This window comes from Aptenodytes patagonicus, chromosome 1, assembly GCF_965638725.1.
Source record: "Aptenodytes patagonicus chromosome 1, bAptPat1.pri.cur, whole genome shotgun sequence".
Lineage (NCBI taxonomy): Eukaryota > Metazoa > Chordata > Aves > Sphenisciformes > Spheniscidae > Aptenodytes > Aptenodytes patagonicus.
The window spans coordinates 27,876,033-27,898,152 of record NC_134949.1 but is presented as its reverse complement, the minus strand read 5'-3'; the positions used below and the strand labels follow the sequence as shown (position 1 = coordinate 27,898,152).

Sequence of the window (22,120 nt, the reverse complement as noted above, 5' to 3'; positions counted from 1 at the left end):
GCAGCTGAATTGCGGGGTTTCAGTCTCTTCTAGTGATGCATTTCTGGAAAACAATTTTCTGTTTTACTGGTCATGGAAAATTAATCATATGTTTGATGATTTGTATCCTGCTGTTGTTGTCTCCTCTTCATTTTTTGGCTCCATATTATTTAATTTCAGTAAGTGTAATTTCTAAAGGGAACAGAATGAACTGAGGGCCTCCCACCTACATATCCAGGTCTTTTATCAGCGTTTTTTAATGACTGTTTGGTAGCCTGCTACAAGCCTTTTAAATTTACCTGCTAACTATTGTCAGTTCCCTATTCAGTCATGGATGCATGTATATATACAAATATATATGCATGTATATACGTATATGTATATATGTATGAGAAATAGGCGCTGGTTAAGGATGAGACCAGTAGATTTTTTTACAGAATATATGCTAACCCTTCATGTAATTTAATAGAGAATGTTTTCATGTGTGGAAGATGGAGGTGATGGGAAGTTGAGAGTTCTCTTTAAATATCTAGAATTTAGTGGAAGAGCTCCAGTTCTCTCTAGTAGCTTCTGTAGAGTGATCTAAAACCTATTAAAAGATGATTTATTCTCTTAAGGCCATAGGGATTTTCTATGGGGGGTTGAGCACAACTACCTGGTGATTCTTTCAGCAGCTTCCAAAATGTGATATGACTGGAAAAGCCCTTTGAATTTCCGGAAGCCCATACAGATGGAATTGCCATTCTTTGCAGCTTGTCTGGCTTTGCTTCTGCCCTAGATTCCAGATAATCTGGACAGTTATCATGATTTTCACCCCTAATTATCAGAAAGCCAGTTAGGTCTTTTCCTAATCTGTTTTATGCATTTATTCACTGTTGTCATACTGAGTGGTTCACCAACTTTAATGCAGTGGAATGAGTTAGGGAAATGCTATTATCTCCTACTTTATAAGTGAGGAACCAAGGTAATGAGAAGTAAAAGACTTTTAAAAATTTGTCCAGTTAGTTTCACCAAGATCATACAGGACATTGAGACAATGTTGAATGCAGGACATTGAGATCGACCCCTAAGATTGCTAACTGCAATGGAGTAGCAAAGGCAGATAATAAAAGATCTTCCATATATCATGAAGAATCCTGAACGTGGTGTCATTGGAGTGCTGACTGAAATAGGAAGGACCCAAACGTGTGTGCAACTGTTTTCCAATGCCTTGTGATTGACTCTGTTGTGAAAACAAAATTCTGCATATGGCAGTGTAATGCTCTGCTTTATCACATGTCAGGCAGATGGAACAGGATGTTCTTTAAACTGTCTTTTGTATCAGAATTAAGGTAATAACTGAAGTTGGAAAGCAGTTGGGAGGAGGAGGGGACACGTGGAGAACATGTCCTGCTCTTGTACTCACGGTTTCCTCTCTTTTCTTTTTCAGTGAGTATGTTTTTGAACACATTAACCCCCAAGTTCTATGTTGCCCTGACAGGCACTTCCTCATTAATCTCGGGACTTATTTTGGTAAGTACTAGATATATTAATATCACCTTACAAATTGATTTCATTATCCAGAATGGGATTTCAAGCTTCATCCATTTACATTTCTGCAGTACATGAAATTTGTATTTCTTTATTTGTACTTCTTTTTCTGTGGGAACAACAACAAAAAAAAAGATAAAATGTTTCAGTGCTATGTGTCTTTGAAGAAAAAAAGTCTTGAAGGACAGTGTGCCCCACTAACAACCCTATAGTAATTCATAACAGGTGTTTGCACGTTGAGTGTCTCCATCAACAAGTATTACAGAAATAAAAAGGCCAGTAAAAAGAAGAGGAGGAGAGGTACCAACTATCTCAGCTTAGCACGGTCCTTTTAGAAAGTTACAGCAGGACTTATTAGAGAAACAGCGAGCAGAATATAGCAATGAACCCAATTCTGTTGCCAGGATTCCAAAGGATAATTATTTCAGATCTTCACTTTTTAAAATCTTTCTCAATATGTATCTCCCTAGTCGCGTAAAGGTCTGAAGAGTATTTTTAAACCATTTAAAAACCCCTCCTCCCATATGTAATCCCTGAGGGCTTCGTTGTGCAAATTGGTGCAGTGGAGTGAATCATAATACCATCACAGTGCAGGAGTCCAAAGCAGAGCATTTGCTCTGGATTTTATTCAATGTCTTCACAGAAACAAATGGAGGTAAAAAAATCTAAGGATCTGCATGGTGTACTTAGGGTATTATGCTTATACTGAGCTGCTCTGTTTCCTCACTGATGAGAGTTGGCTTTCTACTTACACAAATAGAACAGACCAGACCAGACCAGACTAGACTAGACTAGAATATTTCAGTTGGAAGAGATCTACAATGATCATCTAGTCCAACTGCCTGACCACTTCAGGGCTGACCAAAAGCTAAAGCATGTTATTAAGGGCATTGTCCAAATGCCTCTTAAACACTGACAGGCTTGGGCCATCGACCACCTCTCTAGGAAGCCTGTTCCGGTGTCGGACCACTCTCTTGGTAAAGAAATGCTTCCTAATGTCCAGTCTAAACCTCCCCTGGTGCAGCTTTGAACCATTCCCACACTGGATACCAGGCAGAAGATATCAGCACCTCCCTCTCCACTTCCCCTCCTCAGGGGAAAGTTGTCTTTTAGTCTTGCTTGTTCAATCAGTCTTAGGTCCTTCGTCTAAAAACAAGTTGTATGCTTTTAAAATCTGCTGGATACAAGCTGCAGACCCTCCCTCACCATACCAAATTAGGCATGTAATTGGGAGATGGATGACACCAATTTTAGGAGTGTAGTTACCATAGTGGTAAGAAGAAAGAGACAGACGTGGCTAGGGGCTGGTTCACATCACCTCTGATCTACTGACCTCAGAGAAACCTGAAAGCAGCTAGGATCCTAACTAAACTGTATCAGTTTGGTGTGGGAGATCTGCACCTCTCACTTCCAGATTGCCTGTAGCTGATGTAGACAAAGAAACGGCATCCTTGACTCCTGAATGCCTGTGAGACTCTCATCACTTAGATGATTTCAGGTATGAAGCATCAGGTGCACTGCTGCTGTGCCTTGCTCTGGGGTTTCCTTGTGGCAGAAGGCAATTACTTAATGTCTGCACCTTGGGCATTCATCATCCTTGTATGGATTGAGCCCCAAAGTACAGGACAGAGCTCCAGAGACATCAGCAGATCTTTCAGAATATGAACAGGAGCCAGGCCTGTAAGACACGGATTCAGTTTAGCACAACTCACTCAAATGCATGGGAGGAAAACACTGAATGTTACATTCAGTACTCTCACTCAGAAAGAAGAAACCTTCAAAAGGCCAGGCCCCACCACCAAGATGAGAAGGAATGAGAGAAATAACATGGGTTCCACAGGCACAGTTCCGTATCTGTTGTTGGAGAGTGAAGACAGCAGGAGGAGGTGGCAAGAAAAAAACAGTTTGTGCTCTATGAAAATACCTTACAGAATCAAATAGGAACAAAAACCCTAAAGAGAGACTAAATTATCTGTAACTAAATTCTGTGTATAGCATGACTGCAAATGTAGGTACATTTTGTACTGTAGTCATGAAGGCAATTTCTGAGGAATGAGCTCAGTAGGAGACTTGTGAGCAAGAAATTTCTAAGTGCTGTACTTTGATGGAAAGTACCAGAAGGAAGTGGCAAGGAGTATTCAAGACTATGATGTGAAGAAGGGGGAAAAGGGCACCGACAGAAGCCTTCCGAGAAGAGATTAGACTGAGTGAGCCTTAACCGAAGAAATTCACTGAATGCTGTATGACAAAGTCCATTATGAACAAGTTGAAGGAACAGTGAGGTGATGGAGGTGTAGACACAGACTGAAAGAAGATTGAAAGCCTTTTTTGTGGACCTTCACTACTGCTATCAGTTGTTGTCTGTTGTTCATATGCCACCATCCTAAATGTGCAAAAGATATATAGGCCAGGCAGGTAACAGCCAGGAACCCTAGGTTGTAGGGACCTGTGCTGTGAGGAACATACGGTCTGTAAATTGAATGATGGAAAAGGAACTCAGCAGACATGGTCCTGGAAGGAAGAAACGGCAAGTTGAACAGACCATGCATCAGGAAAGACAGCTGAGTGAGTTCTAGTGAGGTGTTGCTAGCCAGTCACTAGCCCAATTATGCTTCAGATTAATTATTTCCTAATAATCTTGCTGTTTACCAATGGCCCTGTAACATGCTGAATTGCCGGCATTACCACCCACTTATCTGTCATACTACACAGCATCTGCAGTTCTAAAGGATTCTTAATCCTGCTAATGGTATTAAGTGAAACTCTTTATAAAATAAACATTCTTTTGTCAAATCTACATCGCTGGGGTATTTTTCAGACTAGATGTACTAATATTCCTTGGAATTTTCCACCATATGGTCTGGCAGATTTCTTTCCATTATCAGTTGGCTGCAATTCCTAATCAGAAGGAGAAATCACAGCACTGCAGGTTATGAAATGATGGAAAATTCCATCATTTCAGCAGTGTGGTAACCGATGGGAAAGCGAATGCTTTTCCTATTTCATGTTTGGGTCACGAAACAATGACTCTGCAGAGTTCAGCTTTGGGCAATTGCATGCTACGTGACTCCTTTGCAAAACACTACTCTCCCGTCTTATTTTGTTTTCATTCTTTAGGTAAAATTCTGGCCTTGCTGTAGGCAATGTGACTTAAATGAAGTAAGGATTTCAGACCTTTTTCCTTTCCTAGATAGCTCAGAACCATACAGAAAAGACTTTTCTATCATCTCAAGCATTCTCCTTAATAATTACTTGACTACAGCACAAACTTTAAAATGAACAATTTATATTCAATTAATCCCTGCACTATTTTAGGCATCAAAAATAGGAACCAAATTAAGTCCCAGGCTGCATTAGAAATATTGTATTGGAAACTTGGTTCCACCACAGTTACTTTTAATCCAGTAAAAAACAGGGTTCTGTCCACAGAATACAATGAGCTGTATTGTATTCACTGTCTGAGAGGCTAAGGTTTTCCACAGGTAGGGTAATAAAGCTGTCATGAAGCACAACTGACGTCTATTAAATGCTGTGAACTGGAACTATGTAAATGTCACTGAGATTTCTAAATAAGGCCACGTATTTAACACACAGTTATCACCAGAGTGAAAGTTGTTTAGCAAATGTGGGTGGCATTTGCACTGCAAACTGATGGAGTCTCAGTTCCAAGAAAGCACAGGCAGAAGCGAACTCCAGTCTTGAATCTCCACCAAGAATGCCTTGTTATTCTACTTCAGAGCCTGGAACAATAATAAGCATTTTCTGCTATACAATGAGAAACATGCTGCAATGAACAAATAGCAGGTCTTTCAGAGGTAAGAATTAGAAAGCCAGTCTACCGAGGTAGAGCATGAGTGCTGAGTCTACACACTGGCTAGCGTTGAGCAGGTGGGCTGTCTGCTACCACCCGAGTCTGTGTATAGTATGTGAGAGTCCCAGCCTTCTGTAGCCAATGGTGCTAGTACAGGAAGTCTGAGAGAGGACCTGAATAACACAGAAAGGGCCCATCTTATTTTCTGTAGATTCTAACTCTTCTTCTGCTTGTTTCATTACCTTTGTGTAGTCTGCTGCAGAGGGGCAGAAAGGTGACTGAGTTCTGGGTGTTGCCACAGACTCCAGGGAAGTCTGACAATTATGCAGGGACAATCTTTGGCAGCTGAAAAGCGATACGTTGTAATCGTTCAAAGTTTCTGCTCTGCTCAGCAGAGGCTGACAGGTCAGGGAGGGCAGAATCCTTGTAGGGAGTTCCTAAGAAACTGAAAACACTTGCCAAGGAGCAGATGAGAGACGAAGGGTCTGTATGAAGGCAGGCTATAACCCAGTCCACAGACAAGAGAAAGGTATCATAAGTAGCTGGGGCCTACCCAGTGTTGAAAGAAGTACTATACTTAGTCCAGGCAATATATCATTTTTTTCCCATTTCTGTATTTCCAGAGGTAGATGAAGTGTAAGTACATAGCTATTTAATTTGAATAAGCTGCTTGTTAGCACTGCATGTATCTTCTCATGCTGACTTTTCGAGATAAGACAGGTGGGCGTTCGGTAACCAGGAGCAGAGTCTAAGAGGATGCTAAACAGGGGTATTTTAACCAGAAGGAATGGGGCTGCGTAGCCTTCAAGACTGATACACTGAGATCATGGTGAGAGGCGTACTGTTTCCTAGAATCAAGCTGGGCAGGACTGGAAGATCTCCCTGAGTCACTGGCTACCCCCAACAGCTGAATAAAACAGACCAGGGGCTTGCTTTGTCTGAAGGCAAGTGGCATGGTATAGTCACATCCTCCCAAAACAGGATGATCCTTTCCATACTGCCTACTGGAAACAGCCCCTGGGCTGTGGTATCCCCAGACCATGTCCAGTCATTGCCTGGGAGAGTTTGCACAGGCCAGGCAGCGTGCTAGCGAACAGACAGCATGGATGACTGAGCCAGCTGAACCCGTGCTGTGGTCCCGTTTTATTTATCAAATAGGCTTAACCATTGAATCAAAGTTCTACTATCATTATCCTGTTCCTCAAGAGAGTAAGTTTAATTTAAATCCATTAGATTGGTTGTTACCACCCCTCATACTGGAAGAGTACTCCAAATGTTACTCCTCTGAGACCTGCAAGCCTCATTACAAGGCTGAATGAGAACTCTGAGCTGTGGAAGTTGCCAGCAAACAAAATCCTTTACTGCTTCTGTTGAAGACTCCATACACATACACTAGGAGAGGACTACAGAGAGTGTTCGCTGTAAGAGAGGATGCCTGTCTCAGATATGATAAACAGGAAAGCATAATTCAAGTCGCTGATAGACATCACTACTTGGTCCAGTGAGAACCACCATCAAAACCATCCCTTGTGAATTGATGCATTTATGGTGGAATATCTGTTCTGAAAAACCAGGCGGGAAGATCAGATATCCCAGTGATGCAGAATAGATTTGCTGCTACACAGAGAAATAAAATGGTCCGGGATTGTCTGTATGTGAGAGCAGAGATAAGAAAGAGGATGACTGTAATGTTTTCATTGCACAGGGGAAGAGAAGTACCAGCACAGAGAAGCACAAGCAAAAACAGTCCAAAGCAAGTATCTGAAATGCATTAAGAAGACTTATGAGTGATTAACCAGCTCTTACTTAACCCAAATATATTTGTCACCTACAAGTTGTTTTTTCATAGCCATGCATTTCTAGGAATCATCAGCAAGGGTTTTCCAAAATCAAATACTCTTACATTAAGCATTACCCATACCAGATTAAAAAATAAAAATTCTAGATTTGGATTTCTAAACACACAAAGCTGGAAGTGTTCAGAACAGGGTTTTAACTTGGCCTTTGTGAACATAATGGTTTCAAAGATCCCTTGAGGGTTTGGAGGTGTTTCACCCTGTTCCAATTTGAAAGCACGGGCACCAACTAGAAAGAACCCAGAGAAGTTTGCCACTGCTGTGAAGGGGACAAGGTCTGTGACGATGAGCTTCCCTCCCACTGTGTGTATATGACAGAAACAAGGTGTCCTTTTCTTTCAGAAGTGGTGCAGAAATGATCTTTTGCCTTAATTTCCTCTCTGATCCAGATCTCTTTCAATGTGTAATTAATCCTTACAGTCAGCTATTATTCTGTCAGGTGATCTCTCATCTGCTGAACTATCAAAAGCTTGTTGACTTCACATTGCTTTCAAAGTGGCTGGTGCAGTTAGAAGTCAAATTTGATTTATGGAAATCAGGTTTCAAAACAGCTGACACTGTCTGAGAAAGGTGCAAAAATTCTGCAAAGAGAATTTATTGTTTTGACTTCAGTACCAGATTACAGATTACCTTCTCATACACCCTGAACAAATCACTCCAAGCAAAGGCTTATTATGATGATGATTTATGGCTTTAATTTCTAAAAGACCGTGTACATTGAGATCTGGCTGATGTTTCCTGGCACTGGATTCACTCAACATTGCAAATATTTTTCAAAGCTGCCTTAAACAATTTACAAGCTTTAATGCCATTTTTAAAAGTAATTAATGTATTTGTAAGTCTAGGGAGACAGACTTACTGCAAGTTCCTGTCACTCAGCTGAACTGTGGTAGTGACCACATACATACACGTTCTTTCTGCTTGTACCCTCCGTTTCACTGAAATTCAGCGTGACAGTTTTCCAGCTGGTACACATTTGTGCAGGGCAAGTGGGCTCAAGCGTGCTCTTGTGCTGTTCACTCTCCCTCTCTGGGTTTTACTGACTTTTTATCTAAAAGCTGATTATGATTGAAATAATGACCAGGAATTTATTAGCACATTTTGAAAAACCTATTTTTTTCTTCTCTTAAAGAAAATACGAAGCTTCTCTTAAAGATTGTACGAAGTACAGTGTATAACTGCCAAGAGTTTTGAGCGGCCAGTCTGGCAGCTGTACTTCAGTCCCTAACTTAGGTTACAGTGATACTCTTACCAAGTGTCCCTTGCCTCAGTACAAGACTATAATCTTTGATTCCTAACAACCACTCCCTCTGAGGCCTTGGGCAGGTAGAACTGTGGCTTGTGTGCCTCGATTTGTTCAAGCTTCAGAGTTTCCAAAGATAAAACAGAAACAGATGCCTACAGCAGGTCTGTGGCTCTCTCTCACGGCACAGCCTTTCTCTCATGGTTGGCCACATGCCGCCTACTTAGGTTATGATGCTTTCTTAGATCCTAAGATTTAAATTCTAAACCCTTTAGAAAGTGTTGTGTGCCTAAGAGTGTGAGAACAGCTAAAACCAAAGCTGGCTCACCGGTGCCAGCTCCCTGTCCACCATCTCCAGCATTTGGAGGCCGTGGTGCATGCCAGGGGAAGTGTATCAGCGCAGAGCAAGTGTTCAGTGATATTCCTCAGCATTCTGTCCTTGGCTCCCGGGATTCCCACCTGGGCACTGCTGCAAGCGCGTGCCGATGGAACGAGTACCGTGATAAACGCACTGTGGAGCCTATGTAAGGAGGAACTGTCCAGGCCGTGTGGGTTTTCGGTGATTTGCCTGGGATGTAGAGTTCACAAAGATCTGGGTGTGTTTATGTTCTGGTTTCTCTGTGACCATCTGTTTATCTTCGCAAGTGCTTGTGACCCTTATGTGTTCACACAGCCCTTCTGTCTTCTCCTCAGACTGCTCCACTCTTCCTTGTTGATGTCTCCTAGAAGAGCCATTAGATTGTTTTGGGGACCGCGTGATCTCCAGGGCTGCCACGCACTCTTGTGTGAACTTGTCTCAAGTGGCCACCAGCTACGTTCCCACTCCATTCCAGTGCAGCTAGGGTCAGCTTCCTCCACAGGAATGCTCTAGATGCTTTAACACCACAGCTGAATTTAGGGGAAGCCCCAGTGCAGAATGCATTGGAGTATCCTTTGGAAAGGAACATTTTCTTACTGTGCCAGAAGGTTTATCTTCTGGTCTTCCCCTATGGAATGGTTTAAAGGAGGGGAAAAAAACCCCAGTATGTCTTGTCTACAGACAATCCCATGGAGACAGAAGTCGGTTCAATTATATAAAGAGCTCAAGAGAACTTAAAAATGAAAAAATATTGTGGGAGGGAGAGTGTGGAGCCCAGCCTGAACCTCTTCGCAGCAGGTAGCCTCCGACGAGGCTTTCCAGAGCCTGCTGGCTGCTGTCAGGCCCACCAGAACCTGCTCGACAGCGTGCTGATGGTGTCAAAGATGTGAATGCAGTCCTTTCACTTGTTGCTGGTTGTGCCTAGCTGTAGTAAGAATTAATAAATAACATTTTTTTTTAGAGATTTTGTAAAAACTTTCAGCACTGGCATAAAACATGGAGACACCAACTAATATAGAAACAGCAAGGATCGTTCATTCACAATTTCTAGTGCAATCGGTATTACAAAGTACTGCCAGATTTTTCAAAACCCCTTTGATTTGCTTTTGTTTCAGTTTGTCTATAGATGTTTGGGTGCTGATTCAAGTGCAACTGCAAAATACACTCATTTTACATACTCATTATAAGTGTGTGTGCCTTTACAATTTTTACAGTCAAAACCTTTTCCCTATTTATATGAAATAGTCTTCATTTCCAGGTTTATGTGGTTTCCTGCAATATGTGTATTCTTACCCAAGAATATAATTTCTCAGTGAAAATACCACAAATATATATTTATGTATATAATTTCAATTATAAGGGGTTCTTTTAGGCTGTGGTATGATTTTCCAAGGAGAGCTCTATAAATAATCATTTTTTCTGATATGCTAGCTGAACCAAAAGCCTGAAAATAAAACTAATTCGGAACCAGCCCAAGTCAGCCAAACAAAACACAGTTCAATTGGGGGAAAAAAATCCTAAAAGGAATAGGATTCAGCTTCCTGGAGTTTGTTTGGTATTTTTAACTTTCTAAAAATTAAACTCAGTAAATTCCTTTGGAAGCATTACTGGGAAAACAAGCAAACCTGCTTTTCCTCACTTTCCCCTGACTGCAGAGGGAGCTGGGGAAAGGTGAGGCGAGAGTATACTCCTGACTGCAGCATCCCATTTATGTGACTGATGTCAGACAGGATGGAGCTGGGCTCCTGTTTTTTCCAGAAGTCAATTTAAAGGAACGCTCCTAACAATTTTAAAAGCCTTTAAAAGAAATAATTTGACCTAAGGTTCTTTGGATAAAAAAAACCCAAAACGAAACCACCCAACAAATTTTTTTGCTGACAAGATTGAGATTTTTCACCTCCTGTAAACCGGGTTTTTAAACCGATTGGCCGGATCCAGCACGAACTTGGACCAAATTTAAACTCTCATTGTGCCGCGGGGAGGCCGACCGGCCGCTGCGGCGAGCGGGCCTCGGCGCTCCTCGGGCGAGGAAGGCGCTGGCAGGTGCCTCCCTCAGGACGCGAGGGGAGTGAGGCGCGGATCCGTAGGGAGGCCGGAGCCTGCCTGCCTGCCTGCGCCTCACCCCTTTCACGGTTCCGGCGCAATGCCGAGGGACGGGGGAGCGGGCTGAGGAGACGGGGGCAGCCGTTAACGGCCGCGCGGGGCGGGGCGGGGCGGGGCGGGCGCGGGCGGGCGCTGACGCGGCGCGCTCTCCCCGTGTGTTGCAGATCTTCGAGTGGTGGTACTTCCGCAAGTACGGGACGTCCTTCATCGAGCAGGTCTCGGTGAGCCACTTGCGCCCTCTGCTGGGCGGGGTGGACAACAGCGCGCCCAGCACCGCCAGCGCCGCCAACGGGGACGCGGACTCCAGCCGCCAGAGCGTCTCAGGTGAGGGACGGCGGGCGGCGGGCCGCGCTCACCCCTCCGCCGGCGGGAGCTGCCGCCTCTCCCTCGGCTTTCGAGGCGGTGTAAAGCTGAAACGTTGCTTCTTAGGGTTCCCGTGCCCTGGGTCACTCGGCGCGGGGGAAGATGTCCGTTATGTGCCCGAGGAGGGACGTAAGGGGCTGTTACCGCTGGCGGCCGGCCGGGCGGTTGGTGAGCCGTGGAACTGGGCACAGGACGACGCTGTTGGGTGGTGTCTGTGCCCCAGCTGTCTGGCACAGCCGCTGTGGGCACTCAGCCCTCCCGCCCAGAAGCACCCCACGTTTACCTCACCCAAGGGTGCCACGCTTGACTTTTGCCCAGGCCCGTTGTGGCGGCGGAAGCTAGGCGTGCCTTGGGCAGCCTGCCGTAGGCCCACGGTACAAATATCATCTCATGCTGAGCTGTGAGACCAGACAAGGCTTCCTTTAAACTTGTTTTGTTGTCAAATAAAAGTCAGAGCTGCTTCATTAATTGCTCTGGCTAATTATATCTTTCCAAATTCATGCAGTGCTTCTTGCTCGGGCTGCATTGCCAATGCAGCTATTGCCCCCTTGTTCTGAAAGCCCTGCTAAATTGCACATGCACTTTCTGCAATATTGTTTCTAAAGGCAGGGAATATTTTTATTTAAATTCTTTTGAACAATAACAATGTTGTGAAAAAAAGAAAAGAATCAGAAAAAGATGTCGGGAATGCGCATCTGCTTTTACATCGCTTTATTTTTTAGATAATGTAAGTAGTATGTAAACAACATTTAGATTTCACTTTAGTAAGTGGAAGCACAGTGGCTTTTAATAGCTTAAGGGCTTGTTCTGTTCCTGACTCGGCTACCGATTTGATTTGTGACTTTGGGCAAGTCATAACGCAGTCAGGTTTTAAAAAAAGGCCTCCAGTTTAAGGGGCCTGACTTCAGGCATTTGGGGCTCGATTTTGGTGAGCTTCCAGGCATTCACAGCCCCTATGAGTTTCAGTGCAAGGAATAGGTGCTGCAAATCAGACTGTAAGCCATTCAAGCCTTTAAAGTTGACCTTGACACTCTGGGGCTTCTTTTCTAGTGCATGTGATTATTCTGGATGAACACGTGATTGAGGAGGTGTTCTGAGAGCCTCATGTGAGCGGTATAAATGTATGAGTTGTGATTTTTTTTTTGTTACGCTTTTATATATTACTATAGTGAATACAAATTTACTTGCTCTGGTGAAAAAGACAATGTTAAATTAGAAGAAATGTGCTCGTAGGTGATGGAGGGGAGGATGTCAGTTTTGAACTGAGGCAGCTTGAGTCCTGTTACAGCTCTGCCGCAGGAGGACTATGCCTGCAGGTCACTTCATTCATGTCATGGGGTTTAGGATTCTGCTGAGGCACTTTGAGTCGGGTGCCTGGTTGCCCAGGGATGGTTCCTCTGGGAGACAGGCCAGTCTGCCTAAAATGAATCAGCCCCCCAACCACTGATCTTTGCGGACTGGAGAGGAGCCCTAGGGGAACTTGTCTCCCTGCTTGGGTGACTTAGCTACTTGGGGGGGATGAATTGGAAACTTAGCCCATGAGTGATGAAGATGCTGAAATACTATTGCTTCTGGCTTGAGTTGCAGATACTCACTGTTAAAGAAAGTCAGGGCAGGAGCATCTTGGCTTCTGTTCCTCATCTGTAAAACGAAGCTTACCTGTTTCAGCCCTAGCTTGGCATACAGGCCATAGTCTTAATATTGGAAATTAATTTAGCTTTCATTAGGGATGTGCCCCTAGAATCAATTATGATTTCATTAAATTTATTTCTTCTGCAGGCTTTTAAAATACATCAGCATTAACAAGTGAGGAAAAGTGAATTTAAAAAAAAACAAATTCAGTTATGGAGAAAACATTATTGTTTAGCAGCCGAGGTGCTTATGTCTGTACCTGGCAAATTTTACTTTTGGTCTTCAGTGTTCATGAAAACAAGCAAACAAAAATTAGCTTTGAACTCACAAGTTAAATAAAATAGGTGGTCTCAAAAAAACTTGCTCTCTACTGGGTGTTTCTACTTAGGGAAGCCTCCATATAGCACAGCAAATTCAGCTGCTGTCATTCCCATCTGAGGAGAGGCTGTGAATAGCAGCACTGCATGGTCCAGGATATTAGATTTGGGTGAAGTGGCAGAAAGCATGGGATGGCTTGGAAATGCCTGTGTGCACTTATCAGTGTGCTCAGTCACACTTCAGCAGCTCTGAAGTAACTCCCATCGTTTTAAAGCAGAAGGCACAGTATTTTGCCTAATGAGGTTCACCCAAACGTCTTGACTTTTCTGATTTAAAGAAACAGTCAAGGAATGTGTTTGCTTTCAGTGCATTGGCACTTGAGTCTATGAGTTGGGACTCTCCAAGTGTTTCTGGATAGTGTATCAGTACAGATAGCCTGTTATTCGTGTCTTCAGAAAGCTATGGGTGCTCAAAACTTGAACAAGGAGCTGAAAGATTAATCTTCAATAAATCCTAATTGTTTATATAAAATAAGGACATAGTTATATTATTAGTTTGTAATGTAACAGAAGAGGCAACCTTTTCAGTTTACCATGCATCAACACTGGGATACTTCTTTCACTATCCAACAGGGTGAAGATGGCTTTTTCACTTGGCTCACCATGTTCTCCTATGTAGATGTTTGACTGTGGTAGACTATTGCAGTAGATATCTTTGTCTTCAGAAAGGTCAGAAGAACGGTTGTTGTACTGAGACCACGGTATCAGCAGATACCAAGATAAAAGCAACAAAGAGCACATCATGTTTAACTAGCCAGACAGATGCCAAACTACCCCCAGGACAGGAGGTGGTAATAAAACCCCTTCTTCACCTCCCCTTTTTGTTCCCCAATTCCCCTTTCCCTGCTACAGTGCTGAAGTACTGCATACTTCAGATAAAGTATAACCACTTCGATTTAAATAAGAAGAGCAAAAAGAATGGTGTCACTGTGGTCAAATAGTTGTTGCCTAATCTCGTTGGTTGCAAACAGCGTAAGCCAAGCCATTGAATTGTACCTCTGGAACTAAGAAGGCTGATATTTATTTTAATATTTACGATGGTTTGAAAGTCATATTATGTAAAAACTGTCAGATTGAAGCTTGTCAAACAGCCGTACCTTCTGGCTGCCCAACAGAACGGCTGAATGTCAGTCGAGCACTTCTGCTGAGTAAACTAGTGGAGCTTTCTAATATTAGCTACCTGCTGAAGTGGTTAGTTGGAAGATGCAGATGTATAATCAATGCTCTCTTCCCAAACATCTTCCCTTTCCTGTGTCTCTGTTTCATGCATGTGTTAGGTGATGTAGGCACCAAGCTGAGGGCCCACCTCCTATGCCACTTGACCAGTTTTTGTATAGTTGCGGGTGTCATTAAGTTATTGCAAATAATTTATGTAAAATGCTTTCTCTCTGTGCCACTGTAGCCTCATACTCAGAAGTGGGAGCTAGGTTCATGGGAAAAGAGAAGGGCTTGACTTGCCGTTCTGTATTTCTGTCTCTCTCTTTAATGGAACAGGCATAAAGGGAACAGGCATATACTTACCCGTATTGTATAAAGTAGGGCAGATACCCTGCTGACTCAATATCCCACCAGAAAATTGTTGCTGTGATCTCTTTAGAAACGATGTCAAGAATTTCATAGGGAAAAATGTGCTGGTGGTTGACTTTTGGTGGTGGAAAGCAGCTGGTGAAATGTTGCAGGGCCAATGCTACTGATGAGTTTTTGCAGAGCACCGTGTGAGGGGTCATCTAGTAGCAGATTTGTGGTGCCTCTCAGTGAGTCTTTGTTGCAAATACTGGGTTTGATTCGGGTCTCACCTTCACTGGAGTGAATTGTCTTTGTTGAAATGAAGAAAACAAATCTGGTGTTAAATTAAAGGAAGAAAAGCCAGAATCAAGATCTCACCTTTTCAAAAGCTATAGAAATAGATTTGTGATTTTTTTTTTTGAGTGCTGTTCTAAATTACATTGTTGTGGATTTTCTTATCTCTTCCTACCTGTAGTGTGAAGAATTTGCATTTTTTCCTCCCTGAGAGAGATGTATGAAATGCTTTTAGTGTTCCCAAACCTTTACGATGCAATGAACTTTTCTCTGCCAATCTACTGCAGCATCCTTTTTCAACCCTGGGATGCTTATAACTTAAGTAAGGTCAGCAGATGTTGCCACGGATTTTTTACTTCACGAGCTAAGGAGGAACTAAATCTGGCAACCATAGCTGAGATTCTCAGTGATTTACGGTATTAACTAGACATTGAAGTTTTTCTGTAGAAATAACAAGTCCATAGGGACTGAGTTAATTGCTGATTTTCAGTGCAATAACCCAGTGTGATCCCTCTTCAATTCTGCATTATGGTAAATGTGAGCCCTGGCACTAATCAGTATTATCTTTTCATCTGGCATTTGGAGCTCTGTTAGTGGTTATTTGTCTGGAATAATAACATTTGTTGACACTAATTTATAATGAAATTATTTTTTAAAAAGGGAAGAACAGTCTGGTTACCTGCATCTCTAGGCTCTTGATTTTTTTTTTTTCCATTCGCACCTATAAAAACTAAAAGTTATCTGATAAATCTCATTAGAAGGTAACTGATGTTTCTGATAAACCTCAAGTACCACTGCAATTTGGGAGAGATTCATTATTGTGTGTTTCTGTTTATGACAGAATGCAAAGTCTGGCGAAATCCTTTAAATCTGTTCAGAGGAGCTGAATATAATCGGTAAGTGCTATGATGCTACAGTTTCGGGCATAGTACTGGGTTAAGGACCATAATTGTACTTTTCCATTAATCCTAACTCAGAGATGGAAAAACAAAAACAACTGTGGACACATGTGTTCATGCCAGGTTTTTCTGTCATTTGTAAAATGTTTCTGAATGAAAAGGAATTTAAATTCATGCTCATGCACTTGTTATTTCTGCAATTTTTTGGTGATCTTGTAAAAAAGAAGTGCGGTGTACCTGGTACTGTTAATACAGTAATTCTGTTCAAATCAGTTGTAGCAAACAACCTAATGAATTATATCTAGGTTTCATGTAGTCTTAGTGTTTGAATATGTGTGTCACCGATTTTGAGTGTGTACTTTCCAATATCCTCATTAGCTGAGGTTCAGCTGCTGTCGCTCCATCACAGTACAGTGAAATGCAATGTATGTTGTTTAGGAGATTGGCTGAGTGAACTTAGTAGGCTATGCCCATCTCTAACGTGTAGGATTCTTTTCTAGATTCCTTTTGCCGAATGTGACCTCATTAACCAAAATGTCTCTTTGTTGGCATGTTTGCAGGTATACATGGGTAACAGGGAGAGAACCTTTGACTTACTACGATATGAATCTTTCAGCACAGGACCATCAGACATTCTTTACATGTGACACAGATCATTTACGGCCTGCAGACGCTAGTAAGAGACCTTGTGAACAACCGTTTTTGCTAATAGGTTAATCATTGTTTTAAATTGATGCAAGAAAAATGCAGTCAGACATCAGTGCTCTTGAGTAGATAAGGAAGGCAAAAGTTTGAGCGTGCCTGGAAAGCTGTTGCTGTTGGATTCTTAGTTTATACCTATATAGATACTTGTTCAGATATAGAATACTATCTAATTTGTGTCACTATTTTGTTCTACTTTCTTGCTGAATTCATTCAAGGTACCATTTGCAAGTGTAAAGACTTGTTTTTTCCTCCTGTTTCTTGCAGTGGCTTCAAACACATATAGCTTAATTTGCCTCCAGCTGCAGTGTAGTATGTTGAGTTACATTAGCCAGGTCCCATTTAGTCTACGCTGACAGAGGAGAGAGAGCTTATGTAAAACTTGAGTCCTGTGTTTCATTCCCTGATGTAGTTAGAAGCTCTGTAAAAAATGGGAACAAGAACAACACATTTACAACTGAATTTGATGTAAGCAGCTTTAGTTGTGTTAAGCCTTTACTGTTAAGTCCACGTGCAGACTTTGGTTCTGCTAAAAACGTACGACAATGATTTCTGAAGAGGCAAATCTTGTCTGTTGGGAAAGGAGAAATACTGACAGTTGGGTGCTCTGTTCTGAGGGCATAATTACAAAGGAGAACACACTGTGCTTTTTTGACACACGATAAACATGAATCCTGTTTTCTGAAATCAGTGGGCTAATTATGAGGTGGTCTGATTAGCCTGGATGTTGTTTCCATTTAACATTCACCTAAAGCAACAGCACAGTAAAGAACTAGAATAAGAATCCTAACTATCCTTGTATTCTTTTGTGCCCTGTGGAACCTACTTCCCCAAGAGGAAAAAGCTACTTATCACCTCCGTATGTGACAGTGCAGATGGCATGATCTCTCAGCCAGATTTTCCCATGGAAAAAAGTTTAATTAAATGAAAGAATAAAGCTGAGTATTTGGGACAAAAGCTCATGTTGATTATGTATCTTTTGAGTGATCACTGAGCTCTTTGAAATGCTCTGGAGTGAGTCATGCTGAGAGCAATAAATTCTGTTGTTATAATACAGTAGATTCTCCTTGTTAACGCTGTAGTAACTGATATGCCCCTGTTCTGCTTTTTTTATTGAATAGTAATGCAAAAAGCCTGGAGAGAGAGAAACCCCCAAGCCCGAATTTCTGCAGCACATGAAGCTTTGGAATTGAATGAGTGAGTGACAACAACATTAATATTTATTTTCTGTCATTTAAAAATCCATTTGATGATAGCTTAAGGCAGGGGGTTTGCTACAGTAATTTTTAACCATGATTATAGGCCTGTCACAAGAAGGCCTACAATGGGAGGAAAAAACCACAGCTGCATGTTGTGCTAGCCACCCAGAAGGTCTTTAGGGCAGTGATGACAATGGGAGTCTTCCCACTGATGTCAGTGGGCTTTGGATCAGCATAGCAAAGTGTTAATTAAGTTGCCTCCTGATGAGCATATGAAATATGCATTTATGGGATGGAGAGTTCCCTTTTGGATTTCTCAGTCATCCTGAACAGAGGCAAGAAAGAAGGGACTCATAAACACCTTCTGAAATATTCATTTCATAGTGTGAGAGAATATGATGTAATTTTCTGGGACTTCCGGTCTTTGAGTCCGTTATTTATTTTCTCAATGAGGAGTGTAGTATTCTGAGATCCCACAATCAACTCAGTGCTGTGATGTTTTACTGGCGTGGCAAACTGTATAAATGTTGCCAAAGTGCATAAAGTGGAAAGAGTCCCTTAGGTTGCTGTCAGAGATTACTGCATTCTAGAATTCCATAAACTGGTGCCTTACGGATTGTCCTTCACGTGTTTCATCAGTTGTTTGTTCCTGGACAGCAGTTTAACTGAGGGAGCATGTAGCATAAAAGGCTTTTGCAGAAGTGAGCTATAAGCCTATCCTGTTCTACTCACATATCACAGAATGGTTGAGGTTGGCAGGGACCTCTGGAGGTCATCTGGTTCAACTCCCCTACTCAAGCAGGGCCACCTACAGCACATTGCATAGGACCATGTCCAGATGGCTTTTGAGTATCTCCAAGGAGGGAGACTCCACAACCTCCCTGGACAACCTGTGCCAGTGCTCGGTCACCCTCACAGTAAAAAAGTGTTTCCTGATGTTCAGACAGAGCCTCATGTGTTTCAGTTTGTGCTCATTGCCTCTGGTCCTGTCACTGGGCACCACTAGAAAGAGCCTGGTTCCGTCCTCTTTGCACCCTCCCTTCAGGTATTTACACACATTGATGAGATCCCCCCTGAGCCTTCTCTTCTCCAGGCTGAACAGTCCCAGCTGTCTCAGCCTTTCCTCATATGTGAGATGCTTCAGTCCCTTAATCATCTTAGTGACCCTTCGCTGGACTCTCTCCAGTATGTCCATGTCCCTCTTGTACTGGGGAGCCTGGAACTGGACACAACACTCCAGGTGTGGCGTCACCAGTGCTGAATAGGGGGGAAGGATCACCTCCCTCGACCTGCTGGCAACACTCCTAATGCAGCTCAGGATGCCATTTGCCTTCTTTGCAGCAAGGGCACATTGCTGGCTCATGTTGAACTTGGTGTCCACCGGGACCCCCAAGTCCTTTTCTGCCAAGCTGCTTTCCAGCTGGGTGGCCCACAGCAAGTACTGGTGCCTGGAATCTCATTTTCACCCGGACCTGTTGTTTCCTGTTCCTCAGCTAATGACTCTCTGTGAAATGCAACTAGAGGTAGATGCAGCCCGATTCTATTTCTATATAAAGAAGAATCTTAGCAGCAGTGTGCTTTGTATTGGAAAGAAGTCAACAGGCTATATTCCACCTAACTTCAGCTGCTAAAAATGGGGCTATCGAGTTTAAAGTAGTTGCCTGGGCTCCCTCTACAGTTAATGAGAGAGGCACCTCCATTCAGCAGTTCACCCTATTCTTAGATGCTTAAACACGTGAAATGAATGGCTTTGTGAAGATGCTCCTTGATGGAGGTGGAGGGGCACAGATAGTTAAGAGATCTAAATTAGACAGCTAAAAGCTGGATGAGGTGACTCCCACCATGCATTTCACCTTTCTGTGTATTCCTAAAGCTGCTTTCCTGGGTTTTGGGGGATTTTTTTGGGGGTGGCTTTTATTTTTTTAATCTCTACAATTACATTCATAATCTGTTCTTTGCGTATGGCAAGTGTTATAGGTCTATTGATTCTTTTCATATCATTACAGTAACGGAGACATTTTGTGTTAAAACAATAGTGCGTAAAACTAGTCTTGGCTTCCAGAAGGAGTTTTATTGATGTAGGCCATGATTGCTTAGTGAGACAGTGCTTTACTTTCTGGGGCAGTTGTCAGTAGGTTTACTCAAGTGGCTAAGTGATACAGTACCTACAAATGAGAGTCATGATCTGGTTGCCAGAATATTTATTCATCAGAACAGTTCATCAGAAAGGTATATGGACAAAACTCCCTTGCCTCTGTATTTGGTACATTCTTGCCAGTCTGCATGTCTTTGTATAGCTTTTACTTCATGCAACTTTCTCATGGTTTTTCCTCTGATGTTTTTGCAGGTGTGCTACTGCCTATATTCTCTTGGCCGAAGAGGAAGCGACAACGATTGTAGAAGCAGAGAAGCTGTTCAAGCAAGCTCTGAAAGCTGGAGAGGGCTGTTACAGGCGCAGTCAGCAGTTACAGCACCATGGTGCGCAGTATGAAGCCCAACACAGTAAGTTTCTTTGGAGGGAATAGCTGTTTCTAAAGGGAGAGTAGTTCTGGGGAGTTCTTTGGGTTTTGTTTTTTTTTTCCCCTCTCAGAACTATGCAGTCAGTATTTAACATTGGCTGGAATTTGGCCCTAGAGCCAGACTATTCTGTTTCAGTGTTTTTGCTTGATTCTGTTGCTGAGCTAGCAATGCTCAGATTACAGATGCACCTTTTCTTTGTCATGGCAGAAAATATGTAGCATGTACTTAACAGAAAAGAAAAGGTAGCAGAGCCAAAAGAGATCTGATATTCAGAAAATGCTGGACACTGTTTTAGGAAGTTGCACTGAAGTGCCTTTAGCCATTTTGAAAACATGGGTTCATGTTGTGAAAAGGCAGTAAAGAATGATGGAAACAGGAGTGAAGTGATGCTTTGCCAGCTCTTTTCCATCAGCTGTGAGGGTAAATACGTACATTGTTCTGTGTAAAAGTTAATGAGACCCATTAACCAGTGTGACATTTGAAAAGTTAGTTGCATATATTAAGAAAGGTCACAGAAACGTAAAAATTAACAACTGGAATAATACAGTGCTCTAATTGAAAGTCAAGATTTTTATTTTTTTTTAATTTTGAATAAGCAGATTTAGCTGCTGTGCTGATATTTATTAGGTGCTTCTTAAACCTAAGAAAATACATGAGGGTTGACTGCCAGTAAATGAACAAAAAGATAAATAAAGCAAACAGTCTAGGTTATTTCTAGTCTACAATGGATACCTCAGGCAAAAGTAATACCAATTAATTATGTAAGTACAAGCACTAACATACTTTGGGCATCTTCGGGTTTCTCAGGACCTGAATTCACAGCCTCTGGCTATCTCACATAATTTGAAGATTGCTGATAAAAATTGTACATAGTGAAATTGTCTGTGATCTCTGGTTTCAAAAGTGTACACAAGTCTATACTTGAAAATCTAAGGTTTTATAAAGATTGGGGGTAGTATTTTAAACATTTGCTGGTTATAAAATGATACTTAGGATGATTTGCTTATTTTTGGAGAAAATAAAAATATAGAGCAGCTGAGCCCTTGGAGCAATTTTCAGGCTCTTGCAGGCTTATGGTTGTCTGTGAAACCTTAATTTGTGCACTCAATCCATCCTCAGCGCAGAAAATGACAGTGATTCTATGAAAAATAGACAATAGGAGTAATTAAACACTGTCACGATGCTTACGTCAAGATAACCTGGTTAAGTTTGTGCAGGCAAATGTAAGTATGGTGTTCTTGTAACCTGTGTGTGCTAGATGGCTACTGTCATCATCAAATTTGACACCCTGAACCTTCAGTATTACAGCAGAGGAAGCAACCAGTTGAATCGCAAAATTAAGTGCATTGCCACAGAGCAGGAGGGCCTGAAAAGTGACTGCCAGCTCTGACTGGGGCTTCAGGAGGGGCTAGATCGTTGCACTTCTCTATACCACCTAGCCTCCCCTTGATAATGTCAGTGTGCACCCACAGAAGTTAGAGCTAAGTTGCAGACTTAGATGGTGCCTTGGACACAGGGGATTCAAGTGGGATTCTCTTGATTATATGCTGGACTTCTGCATGGTTTACAAAGGTGGAGAGCTCAGATCTCTTCAGAGAGGAAGGGCCATGGACAGATGTGTTGCAGTTACTCCATGGTTCTGAGATGTCTGTCATTCCATTTCTGGTCCTTGAAGTTGACTTCGGGATGAAAAATGGGCATTTCATCTTTTACAGGTGAAAACCACTATGTAATTTCTTGAACAACAG

General features: G+C 42.3%; 1 protein-coding gene across 3 annotated transcripts in view; it reads left to right on the top strand.

Annotated features, from left to right (window-relative positions):
- The window catches only part of ST7 (suppression of tumorigenicity 7), a 153,967-nt gene that overhangs the window by 80,892 nt on the left and 50,955 nt on the right, over positions 1-22,120 (top strand). For 2 of the 3 annotated variants that reach the window (XM_076330401.1, XM_076330383.1), the window contains exons 2-7: positions 1,409-1,491; positions 11,045-11,204; positions 15,894-15,948; positions 16,512-16,627; positions 17,775-17,850; positions 20,200-20,354. In XM_076330401.1, the coding sequence (XP_076186516.1) occupies positions 1,409-1,491; positions 11,045-11,204; positions 15,894-15,948; positions 16,512-16,627; positions 17,775-17,850; positions 20,200-20,354 (645 nt within the window). The remainder of the gene's footprint in view (positions 1-1,408; positions 1,492-11,044; positions 11,205-15,893; positions 15,949-16,511; positions 16,628-17,774; positions 17,851-20,199; positions 20,355-22,120) is intronic. The other variant, XM_076330393.1, reaches the window with a different exon arrangement.